The sequence below is a fragment of the Carlito syrichta genome, unplaced genomic scaffold (genome assembly GCF_000164805.1).
Source record: "Carlito syrichta isolate Samal-C Ts95f unplaced genomic scaffold, Tarsius_syrichta-2.0.1 Scaffold288963, whole genome shotgun sequence".
NCBI lineage: Eukaryota > Metazoa > Chordata > Mammalia > Primates > Tarsiidae > Carlito > Carlito syrichta.
This window is the reverse complement of record NW_007233059.1, coordinates 89,297-102,103: the sequence shown is the minus strand read 5'-3', so window position 1 is coordinate 102,103 and position 12,807 is coordinate 89,297. Positions and strand designations below refer to the sequence as shown.

The 12,807-nt window shown below is 43.3% G+C and overlaps 1 protein-coding gene across 2 annotated transcripts in view; it reads left to right on the top strand.

The window, feature by feature from the left end:
• The window catches only part of LAYN (layilin), a 19,436-nt gene extending 8,288 nt beyond the window's left edge, over positions 1 to 11,148 (top strand). For both annotated transcript variants that reach the window (XM_008054026.1, XM_008054027.2), the window contains 4 exons: positions 4,275 to 4,310; positions 4,892 to 4,975; positions 8,063 to 8,165; positions 10,511 to 11,148. In XM_008054026.1, the coding sequence (XP_008052217.1) occupies positions 4,275 to 4,310; positions 4,892 to 4,975; positions 8,063 to 8,165; positions 10,511 to 10,874 (587 nt within the window). In that variant the 3' untranslated portion in view covers positions 10,875 to 11,148. The remainder of the gene's footprint in view (positions 1 to 4,274; positions 4,311 to 4,891; positions 4,976 to 8,062; positions 8,166 to 10,510) is intronic.
• The last annotated feature ends 1,659 nt before the right edge of the window (positions 11,149 to 12,807 follow it).

The following is a 12,807-nucleotide window of genomic DNA, read 5'->3' as shown; positions in this document are numbered from 1 at the left end:
CTCGAACCCGTGGGCTCAGGCAATCCACTCACCTCAGCCTCCCAAAGGCGTGGGATTACAGGCTGAGCCACCGAGCCCGGCTACTTTTGCACTTCTTTAACAGTTTTCGAAATGTGAGGTTTTGACATTTGCTTGAATATCCTTTTATTTTTGGACTTGGCACCTTTCTACTTAAGAAATCATGTCCTTCGTGACTTTTGCTATTGCCTGTGTTATTTAGACTGAGTCCTGGCAGGAAAAGGATGACACGCTCAAGGGGTTCTTTGGGGAGGGTGTAAGAAAAGGGTATTTGCTGAGGAGTAGGCAAAAAGTAAGAGCCGGTGAAATCCCCAGGGACTAGTCTGATGGGATGCTGTTATCACTCAGAGGCCCAAAGGGGTAAAGGGAGGGAATGGTTTTAGCAGAACCTGGGGAAAAGCTTGGGGCCGTGGAAGAGGGCCCACCCAACAGAAGTTATAACCACAGAATGCAGCTACTGTCAAACCACGCTGATGTGGAAAGTGGGCAGGGGGAATAAACGTCGAGGCAACCTCTCTCACCTTTTGCCCTCGGATCTCCTGCCTCTTCCTCCTGTTGGCTAAGTCCAATCAGAGACCAAAAGACAGGGGAGCAAGGGAGCCCCACTGAAACAGTTTATGGAGATCAAAACTTCTCAGGATGCAGAGAAGGACAAAGATGGTTCCAACCAAGAGAGGTGGGCACATGGAGAAAACCCAATACACTGCCTTTATGTGGCCACCCATGCTCAGGATAAGTGTATGCACTTCAGCATGCCAGAAAAAAACCAGGGTGATCAGACCCTTGTCTATCTGTCCAGCCTCAGTTCTCACCACCCTCACTCCTCTCCTCAACCCATTCCGATACCATGCACTCAGAGTAGTTCCCCAAGAGCTCTTAATTGCTGTTTCCTGTGCTTGAAACACCCCTTTCATTCTCACCCTTTGTATTCAAGTTAAACATCATCTTTTCTTACAACAGCTAAGTGCAACGGGTGAACCTGGAGTGGATCCTGGACCATCATGTGATGATGATGATAACTACTTTCTATAAATGACATTATTAGGAAAATTGGTAGTTTTTTGTTTGTTTGTTTGTTTGTTTGTTTTAAGTCAGGGTCTCACTCTGTTGCCCAGGCTAGAGCACAGTAGTGTGATCATGGCTCACCACAGGCTCATATTTCTGGGCTAAAGTGATCCAACTGTCTCAGCCTCTCAAGTAGCTGGGACTACAGGCACATGCCACAATACTGTTTAATATTAAAATTTTTTGAAGAGATGATAATCTCGCTATGTTGCCCAGGCTGGTCTCAGACTCCTGGCCTCAAGTGATCCTCTCGCCTCAGCCTCCCAAAGTGCTGAGATGACAGGTGTAAGCCATCATGCCTGGCCTGGGAAAATTGGTAGAATTTTAATAAGGCCTGTAGATTAGATAATGGTACTATACCAATGTTGATTTCTTCATTTGGATAGTTGTTCTGTGGTTATTTATGAAAAAGCCCCTCACTCTTGTTAAATCTAGACTGGAGTCTTTAGAAGTAAAGGGGCACCATGTCTGCAACTATTCTCAGGAAGAGAGTTATGTATATGTGTGTCTGTGTATGGATATAAAGATGTAGATACATAGAGAAAAATAAAGGAGACAGAATAATTAAGTAAACAAAATGTGATAAAATGATTAGGTGAAGGTTATGTGATAATCCTTTGCAGTATTTTTGCAAATTTTCATAAATCTGAAATTATTTTAAAATAAGAAGTTAAGAAAATAACTTTCTTTGAAAAGCCTTCCCAGGCCCCTCAGACTAAGTTCTGTGTTCTCCCATAAAGATCATAGCACCTCTGCCGGGCTCGGTGGCTCAGCCTGTAATCCCGCGCCTTTGGGAGGCTGAGGTGAGTGGATTGCCTGAGCCCGCAGGTTCGAGACCCGCCTGGACAGTGAGACCTCATCTCTACAATAAATCAGAAAAAACCAGCCGGGCGTGATAGCGCATGCCTGTAATTCCGGCTACTTGGAAGGCTGAGGCGGAAGGATCGCCGGAACCCGGCAGGTTGAGGCTGCGGTGGCCGGGAGTGGCCACTGCATTCCAATCTGGGCGACAGAGTGAGACTCCAACTCAAAAAAAAAAAAAGATCATAGCACCTCACACACACAGTACTTTAACTGTCTACTTATAGATTTTTTTCCCCCTTCACTACATGGTTGGCATAAGCATGCATGTTTAACCACTTGGTGGGCTAGGGGAAGCCCACTCATGTGATTCCAATAAGATGGCACACCATTCCCTCATGCCAGAGTGTCAAGGAAGTGGGTGAATAATAATGTCTAAAACTAGATTTGAGAACATAGCCACGTAGAGGAGGCAGCATGCTAGCTAGATCTGAACGCTTGATTACTTCCAAGGTGTGCCAAAGGCACAGACATACTCAGCAAAAATCAGACAAAAAAACTGATGCGTGTGCAGCAAATGGTGGAAATGCTACACCAAGGTTCCATGTTGATTCTGCAGTTCTACACAGTGGATTGAATGATGGAGGAACAACAATATGAATAGATCATGCAACATCATTGAATGCACTGTGTATTTCAATGTAATGCCATACAATTAATACTGATTAATATATTCCTATATTTCCAGATGCTATGGCCATCCTGTGAAATATAAGCTCCTTGGAAGTCTGAGATTATTTCTCATTTGCTGTTGTATCTCTACTGCCTGTAGCAGTTATGTCTCTTATTTTAATTTTCATTCGAATTTATTTTATTGAAATCCCAGTTCGGCTATTGATTAGCTGTGGGATTTGGACAAGTTACTTAATCTCCCTATATCTTGGTTTCCTCATATACAAAACCAGAATAATAATTAGGCTGCCTCACAAAGTTGTTATCAGAATTGAGTTTGTTTTAGTAAAACACTTAAAACAGTTTCTATCATCTAGTAGGCACTATGTAGTTGTTTTTAAAAAATAAATAGATAGGACTCAGTGGCTCAGCCTGTAATTCCAGCACTTTGGGAGGCCAAGGTGAGTGGATTGCCTTAGCCCGCAGGTTCAAGACCAGCCCAGGCAACTTGGCGAGACCTCATCTCTACAATAAATCAAAAAATTAGCTGGGCGTGGTAGCACACACCTGAAGTTCTGGCTACTTGGAAGGCTGAAGCAGAAGGATCACGGGAGCCCAGCAAGTCGATGCTGGGGTGGCCGTGAGCGTGCCACTGCACTACAGCCTGGGTGACGACAGAGTGAGCCTCAACTAAATAAATGAATAAATAAATAGATTTACATCACTTCTATACACAGACACTTGGGAAATGATTTAAAGTTTCTGTCCTTTTAGAATAGGTTTGACATCCCAGCCTTAGGATTGTGTTTTCTAAAACCTTGCCTTTAAGAACCCAGTCCATTCCCCCAAAGGAGAGAGGACAAGACACCCTCCATCTTTTTTGCAACATCTCTTCTCTTCCTTTTGCTGTAGCCTTCCCCAACCCACCCTTGGTTTTGTCCTATCCTATACTTCAGATTTCTATTTTGTGTTGAACTTGCTGCTTTTTTCATACTGAAAAGATGACATTGCCCCAAGAGCCTAAAATAAATGGGAATTGAAAAGAAAAGAAAAAAAAGAACCCAGTCCCTAGAAACTCCAGAGCATCCAATAGGCATAAGAGACTCACTGTCAGTACAAGAGGTAGAAACACTCACAGTCAAAAGCAAAAGCTCTGATGTGTGTTGTCTGAACATCCTGAGGCTCTCGAAACATCTAAAATAACTCAGAGTTCTAGATTGCCAGTCTGTGCCCTGGCAATGGTCAGTGGGCTACTGAGCCCCTCAGCCACTTCCACTACGTGGAGATCAGTGTTTGTTGCTCTCTAAAGCACCCCCTTTATGAATGAATGTCTTAGATTGCTCTAAAATAATCTGGGCTGGGAGTAAGAGGGAAAGTGTAGGGATTATGAGCTATACGTGATTAAGACTTGAAGCTGCTTGATAGCATCTAGGGGTTCTTTCTACTTTTGTGTGTATTTGGAAATTCTCATAGTTAAGGTTTTTAAATACTTTTTTTTTAAGGACAAACACTGAAGTAAAGCTTGAAGGAGGCTAGTGTTTGTGCAGAAGCAATTCTTTGGACTAAAATAAAATACCAGTTCCCAGTATCTGGTAACAGTAAATAAAGTTTATTGGATGACTGAATGAGTAATGAATGAGTGCCATGCTCTAGCTGATTTCATTCACATGGCATGAACATTTAGTTATTAATTTTGTTTGTGTTTCTTTCTGCTATAGAGAATCCAACAGCTCCTTCTTCTACAAGCCCTGGAGGTAAGCCTGTCATTTGAGATTTAGGTTAATGGGGGCTGTTTCATAGGTCCAGAACCATATGTCTTTTCAATTAGATTGTTCAACAGAAAGACCACTGGTGTTAGCCCAGACAGTTAGGACAGGTATATGCCACACCCAGCTACAACAACTAGTTCATTCATCCCACTCTCTAATGTTGTCTATTCCTCTCAAAACTGAAAACAGTTTACAAATACAGTTTGCTATTATTGACAGTATGAAAGGAATATTTAAATCTAATAAGACCAAAAAAATGAGCCAAACTGATCATTGATGGCCCTAGGAGTGAGTCATCAACCCTTCCCCATGGTAACTCGCTCGGTGTCAACTGCTTGTTGGTCGTTTCAGTACCTAATCCTTGGCAGCAAGGATCTCACTGAAAAGAAAACAATTGAAACCTCTAGAACAGCACATTCAACTCTTTGCTCTTCTATGTTTATAGATGGCATTGGTCAAGTTGCTCCTGCTTTTTTGCATCCCATTTTGAACATGGCATGACCTCAGAGAATCCCTGGATTTTAATGCCTTTCTCCAAGTTCTCAAGTCCATGTGTCTCTCTCCAGGTGAGGGAACAGAGCCAGCAATACCCATACTTCCAGAAGAAACACAGGAAGAAGATGCCAAAAAAACATTTAAAGAAAGTAGAGGTATGTACAAAACTGTTCTGGGAAAAATAATGAGATGATGAGACTCCCTTGATCACAAATTACCCACGGTTAAATGTCCTACTTTGTTCTTTCCCGTAGCTACCTAAAAATGGAACTAGACATCTGTGACTTTCCAAACACTGTGCTAAATGTTGGGTTTCATCAGTGAACTATGCAAATGGAGCTATCCTAAGACACTTGGGGAGATTAGACTAGACAGGAGGCAAAAAACCTGCATGAAGATGGAACCCTAGGAGCTGCCAGAGGAGAACTAAAGAGTGGACGCAGGGAGATAAGAATAGAAAGACCCAAGCCATGGTGTATAACATCTGTGAGCAATATTCATCTGCAAAACAAATAGAGGAATTGGGCAAAAACATTTTAAAAGTTAGACCATAAAAGGTAAAATAAAATGGAGTAACACATTGGAGTATTAATGGACTTTAAGCCCCACTGCCGTCCTGAATTTCAGGAAGGAAATCTGAGTTTTTGTCACTGGGCAACTTTTTTTTTTTTTTTTGAGTTGGAGTCTCACTCCATCTCTCAGGCTGGAGTGCAGTGGTATGCTCACCGCCCCCAGCCTCCACCTGCTGGACTCAGGCAATCCTTCTGCCTCAGCCTTCCAAGTAGCTGGAACTACAGGTGGGTGCTACCACGCCCAGCTATTTTTTTTTATTTATTGTAGAGATAAGGTCTCACCAAGTTGCCCAGGCTATTCTTGAACCCATGACTGGGCAATTTTTACAAAACCACTTTACTACTTCGGTGCTTCAGCATTTTCATTGCATAATGGGAGTAACAAATTTTTCTTACCTACCTGAGGGCATTACTGTGTCCATAAAATGAAATAGGATATTGCAATTGTGCAATTCAATTCTGACAGGAACCACTGTAGTTAGTGCAGACCCTACAACTTAAGGACACAACTCATAACAAGACTGCCTTTACATCGGCTGCAAAATTTGGGGGTCTCCAGGTCACCCATACTCTGACCAACTTGCTACAAATCCAGGGATTCCCATGACTCCACTCCCCACTCCCTCAGATTTGATAATTCATCAGAACAACCTACAGAACTCAGGAAAACACTACTTATGACTACATTTTATTGTGTAGGATACAAATCAGGAACAGCCAAATGAAGAGACACATAGGGTCTGGGAGGTTTTCATGTGCGGAGCTTCTATGTCCTTCCCCATGGAATCAGGATACATCATCATCTTCCTGCAACATCAACAGTGTTCACCAAGCAGGAAGCTCCACTGAGCTTTGGTGTCCAGAGGTTTTATTGAGGTCTCATTACATAGGCATGATTGGTTAGATCACTGGCCCTATGGTGAAACTCAATCTCCAGAGGAAGTCAGACTGATATCACCCAGCCCAACCCCTCAACTCTGTAGTCACATGGTTGGTCTTTCTGGCATGGCCAACCCCCATCCTAAGACATGACCTTACAATAAACTCTGGTATGGTCTGAGAGGCTCATGAGTAAAAAAGTCACTCCTATTACTTGGGAAATTCCAAGGATTTAGAGCCTCCCTCCCACCCAGGAATCAGGGACAAAGGCCAGTCAACTTTTTTATTATATGACAGATATAATGTATGAAAATGCTTTGAAAAAAGTACAAAGTACTGTGCAAAGGTGGGTGGCATTTCTACTGTTCATTGTTACTATGGTGGTATGTAAAGTGGGTTTGAAGAGTTTGCTTTTTATTTATTTCTATTTTTTATTTTTTTTTTATGTTTGAGTTGGAGTCTCACTCTGTCGCCCAAACTGGAATGCAGTGGCATGCTCCCAGCCACTGCAGCCTCGACCCGCTGGGCTCCGGCGATCCTTCCGCCTCAGCCTTCCAAGTAGCTGGAACTACAGGCGCGTGCTACCACACCTGGCTAATTTTTGATTTATTGTAGATATGAGGGCTCGCCAAGTTGCCCAGGCGGGTCTCAAACCCACGGGCTCAGGCAATTCACTCACCTCAGCCTCCCAAAGCATGAGATTACAGGCTGAGCCACCGGGCCCAGCTTGCTTTTTATTTTTTGATGATTGTCAGGTTTGTAGTCTCATGGAGGTGGGGGAGAAGCAACAGCCTCTGGATGGCCAGGAAACTTGGATCAGTGAGAGTAGGAAGGGGATTAGTCTTCAATCCTTGATTCCTCCCACAGTCCCCTGAGGGAAAAATCTTTGGTCTAATTATTATAGGACTAGCAAGTTCAGAAAAGCAGACCTTTAAGTGCTCTTCACAGTCATGGCTCATGGAATCTAGTTGGTGTTCAGAAATGTTGGGAAGGTTTTACAGTCTAATTCATGTGCTTCATGTGACCTTCTTTTTCCTGGTATAACACTGAGTGTTCTGGCTTGCTTTATTCTCCTCTCCCTCCCTAACCCTACCTTTGGAACTACCATGGCTGTCCTTAGAGACAAAGTCATCAACAACTGCCCCAGTAGCCTCTGCTTTGCCAAGTAAGAAGAACACGAAGCTGGGCTCGGTGGTTCAGCCTGTAATCCCAGCGCTTTGGGAGGCTGAGGTGAGTGGATTGCCTGAGCTTGCGGGTTTGAGACCCGCCTGGGCAATTTGGCGAGACCTCATCTCTACAATAAATCAAAAATTAGCCGGGCGTGGTAGCACACACCTGTAGTTCCAGCTACTTGGAAGGCTGAGGCGGAAGGATCACCGGAGCCCAGCAGGTCAAGGGTGCGGTGGCCGGGAGCGTGCCACTGCACACCAGTCTGGGCGACTGAGTGAGACTCCAACTCAAAAAAAAAAAAAAAAGAACAAGAAAAGAGGGAATCTCTTTTCTCTGGGGGAAAAAAATTTGTTTTAATTAACAAAAGTACCCTTCATATATTTGCAAGAGGCTCAAAAATGTAAACTCATTTCCATTATTACTAAGGATCATAGAACAGGTAGAAATGTTCGTTTGTTGAAACTAGAAGACCCTTTGCTAACTGGCTATGTATCTACCTCCTTCTAGGAATATGCTCTGTGGAATACTCTGCGCTAATCATGCTGTCTTAAGCCTGGTTTAAAGCACTCCCCTCCCCACAAAAAAATCACCAATGCTGACGATGTGCTTTTGTCTTTCCAGAAGCGGCCTTGAATCTTGCCTACGTCCTGATCCCCAGCATTCCCCTTCTCCTCCTCCTTGTGGTCACCACAGTTGTATGCTGGGTTTGGATCTGTCGGAGAAGGCAAGTCACACCTCCGTCATGTAAACTTTTGCATCTTCTGCACTCTCTGAGATTTGAATGTCGCCCAGTTTATTTCATTAAAAGCCATGACAGCTCCAAGAAGGTCACCATTGCAGATTTGAGAGTAGATTCTCTGACAGGCTAAAGCATTCAGCTGTACCAAGCAGTTGTGCTTCGCTGTGATTAAGAAATGATCTTAGCCGGGCTTGGTGGCTCAGCCTGTAATCCTGTGCCTTTGGAAGGCTGAGGTGAGTGGATTGCCTGAGCCCACGGGTTCGAGACCCGCCTGGGCAGGCGAGACCTCATCTCTACAATAAATTTAAAAAATTAGCCAGGCGTGGTAGCGTGCGCCTGTAATTCCGGCTACTAGGAAGGCTGAGGCAGAAGGATCGCCAGAGCCCAACAGGGCAAGGCCGCATTGGCCAGGAACAGCCACTGCACTCCAGTCTGGGTGACAGAGTGAGACTCCAACTCAAAAGAAAAAAAAAGAAAGAAAGAAAATGATCTTATAATCTTTATTTTGTGTTTGTGGACGATTTTAAGCAACTTGAAGGGTGCAACTGTGCCACCCACCTCTACACGTTACGCAGCAAAAGTGCCCTCTCATGAATGCATGTCCTCACTCCGAGAGTGTCTGTGAGTAAAGGAACGAATGTATAGTGAGCCACATGAAAATGACTGTTCCAAAGCTTTCTGGTATACATCTGAAACTAAAGCACTTAATTCAAAATCAAAAAGCCAAATTCCTTTTAACTAACCTTTCTTTTAACACAATGCACAAGTATGGAGTGCTGCACAGTAGCAACACTGGATGGCCTAGACAGCCTCTGATTATGGTCAGAATCATGCACCACCAGTTGTGTGTGTGTGTGTGTGTGTGTGTGTTCCCCAGAAGTCTTCTCAGTTACCTTTTAATTCTTGATCATCATGGTACGCAGAGAAGTCTAGCGTTCCCATTTTACAAAAGGAAAACAAAGGTCCAGTTTAAGATTTGACCCCCTTTAAAGACCCATTTAAGATGAATAAGTAAGATTCCAGTGTTGAACCTATTTCATTTAATAATAACTTCCTTATAGGATTATTATAAGGATTAAAGCAGTTAATAATGCAGAGTTGGCATATATTAAGCACTCAAAAACGTTAGCTGTTATGGTCTTTTTTATTGGTTACTTCCTTTGAATCTAAAAGTTGAATTCAGTTCAAACAATCACAAGCATGTTTTCCAACTGCCTACCCTGCTATTGGTTCTTGATCTCTCTTCCTGAGTCTACCTTGCACCTCTCCAGGATTTGGGGATTGCAACTCTAAAGCTGGGCTCTGTATATCCTGAGGGATTTTAACCTTTTTTGTTCCACACACCCCTGTAGCAGTCTGGGGAAGCCTATAGACCCCTTCCAGAGCCATATTTTGTATGTATACAATAAACTACATGGGCCAGGTGTGGTGGCTCATGCCTGTAATCCCAGCAATTTGGGAGGCAGAGGCAAGAAGATTGCCTGAGCCCAGGGGTTCGAGACCAACCTGGGTAACCTGGCGAGACCTCGTCTCTGCAATAAATACAAAGAAAAAAAATTAGCTGGGCATGGTAGCATATGCCTGTGGTTCCAGCTACCTGGAAGGCTAAGGCAGAAGGATCACCTGAGTCCAGCAGGTCAAGGCTGCGGTGGCCTTGAGTGTGCCACTGCACTTTAGCCTGGGCGACAGAGTGAAATTTCAACTCAAGAGGAAAAAAAGTAATTAAATAAATATAATAAAATATGTTGGGTTGCAAAGGAAGCAATTATACTGTTATATAGTTTAGCAAAATATTTCCAAAAATGAATATGTGAGTCAGTAATAGATGTGATTCTTTACTAATGCTTCTTTATTTAGTGGTGGGTATAATTATTATAATTTTGAAGTAGAGATAAGGGTAAAATATTTCAAGGCATCTATAATAACTGTTGTGTGATATGAAAATATCTATAATTTCTGGTTATCGAGTCAAAGATATTATTAGTTCTACTCTGGTTCACTGCCTACATTCATAATGGAAGAACATGCTAAGTTGTACACAGAGATGAGTTTTGCAAAATGTGATATGTTTTCCCATTCAGGTCTGTCTCTGGACCCTCTGGGGACTCTGGGGATACTAGGATAATAACCCTGTCCACACTCTGGCAGCAGTCGTTATATACACAATCACTTTGTATATAACGACTCACCCTGGTTGGTTCCCCCAACCCACCCCAAAGTCCTGGCCTGAAAGTTACATAGGATTGTTTTCTCCCATCTGAACAAGAAACACAGGAGTGTTCTCAATCACCTGGTTTAAAATACTCAGCCCTGATTTTCTTTCATCCTAGAAAATGCGAGCAGTCGGACCCCAGCACAAAGCAGCAACACACCATCTGGCCCTCTCCCCACCAAGAGAACAGTCCAGACCTCGAGGTTTACAACGTCATAAGAAAACAAAGTGAAGCTGATTTAGCTGAGACCCGGCCAGACCTGAAGAATATTTCATTCCGGGTGTGTTCCGGAGAAGCCACTCCCGATGACATGTCTTGTGACTATGACAACATGGCCGTGAACCCATCAGAAAGTGGGTTCGTGACTCTGGTGAGCGTGGAGAGTGGATTTGTGACTAATGACATTTATGAGTTCTCCCCAGACCAAGTGGGAAAGAGCAAGGAGTCTGGATGGGTGGAAAATGAAATATATGGTTATTAGATGCATGGAAGAAAAAAAAACTTGGATAGATAAGAATGGGAAATAAATAAGTACAATTCTCCTATTTTCTATAAGGAAAATACTCAGAAGGCCTCTGAATTTGCTCAGATCAGGTCCTGTGGGTGAGCATGTGATCCCTATCCCCCTACTGGGTCCCCAAGTTCTGTGTATCCTTTACCCCAGCCTCTCACCCAGCTTGAAATGAGAAGGCACCTTGCCCGGGTTTGGCATATGGAAGAGTCTCAATAAATGTCATTTGATTGGTTATATCTGACTTTCAAGGGGCAGAGCTTTACTGGCAGGGGTAAGAATTGGCTGTGGAGCTTGGAAAACCCATTGCTAGGTTCTGTTTTCTTTGCTCTATGCAGTTCCACACAGAGACAGAAATGACACAATCTTTTCAAGGCCCGTATGCTAGTATCACCAGGCTGGCCTGCACATCAGCAATTCTCGTAGCTTTTTTTTTTTCCTCAAAGAATAAAATCAAATAAAAAGCAGGAAGCAGAATGTTAGTCAGTCTATATCTCCAGCCCTTCCTCTGTGTGTGGCCTCAGGGGACCTTTTTTTTTTTTTTTCTCCTAACATCCAAACTTGGAAATATCCAACTTGGAAATACTTTGGAAATGAAAAATGAGATTTGAGTCTCCACTTCTAAGCTAATTTGTGTTCCCAGTTCCGTACATGTCATTCTGTTTGTCAGTTTGTTTTACTGCAGCATCAACATAAAATTACTAATAATGATCATAATTCAACCTTTTATTTTAGGGATCTATTTCAAATAAAATTTTGGTCTCAGGTCCAGAGAAAAGTTTCTCGGCCCAACATCAGTCATGTACACTTTGAAGGGCTGAAAGCTATTATCTACATCACCAGCAACCTTTTTCAATCAGCTTAATAATTTATTATTTTCGTCTTTCTTCATACATCTTATTTTTGAATACCAACTCTGTCTCACAAGTAGATCCCAATCTAGACAAAGCTTACTAGTCTGGGTCAGAGTGTTACGACCTGATCTGACAAATTGTCTGCTATCCCTCACAGCCAATTAAGATGCAAAAGCAGAGACTGGGAGAAAGGAATTGTTTTTTTTTTTTGTTTTTTTTTTGAGTTGGAATCTCACTCTGTTGCCCAGGCTGGAGTGCAGTGGCACACTCACAGCTACCCCAGCGTTGACCTACTGGACTCTGGGGATCCTTCCACCTCAGCCTTCCAAGTAGTCGAAACTATAAGCACATGCTACAGCGCCCGGCTAATTTTTGATTTATTATAGAGACGAGGTCTCGCCAAGTTGCCAGGGCTGGTCTCGAACCCATGAGCTCAGGCAATCCACTCGCCTTGGCCTCCCAAAGTGCTGGTATTAAAGGCTGAGCCATGTAATTCCGCTCTTTGGGAGGCCGACGTGAGTGGATTGCCTGAGCCCACGGAGTTCAAGACCCACCTGGGCAACTTGGCGAGACCTCATCTTTACAATAAATCAAAAATTACCCGGGCATGGTAACAAGCGCCTGTAGGTCCAGCTACTTGGAAGGCTGAAGCAGAAGGATCACCGGAGCCCAGCAGGTGAGGCTGTGGTGGCCAGGAGCGGCCGCTGCACTCCAGTCTGGGCAACAGAGTGAGACCCCCCCTTAAAAAAAAAAAAAAAGGCTGAGCCACCGAGACCGGCCTGTTTTATTTCTAAAATCAGGTTATAGGGAGACAGGTCGGCAGCATTACCAAAAAGCCACTCAAAGCAACACAAATTCATTCCAGTATTTATACTCACAATTCCTAGCCCTTTACCCACCCTGAGTTTGAAGCCTACATGCAGTTTGCCTACATGCAGTTTTTATACATGATCACTGATGTGACATAAAGTCTCCTGGTCATGTTGACATTTTAGATAACATTTTGGAATTTACAGTATGTTCTTTTGCAGTTTTTTTTAGAGGAAGGA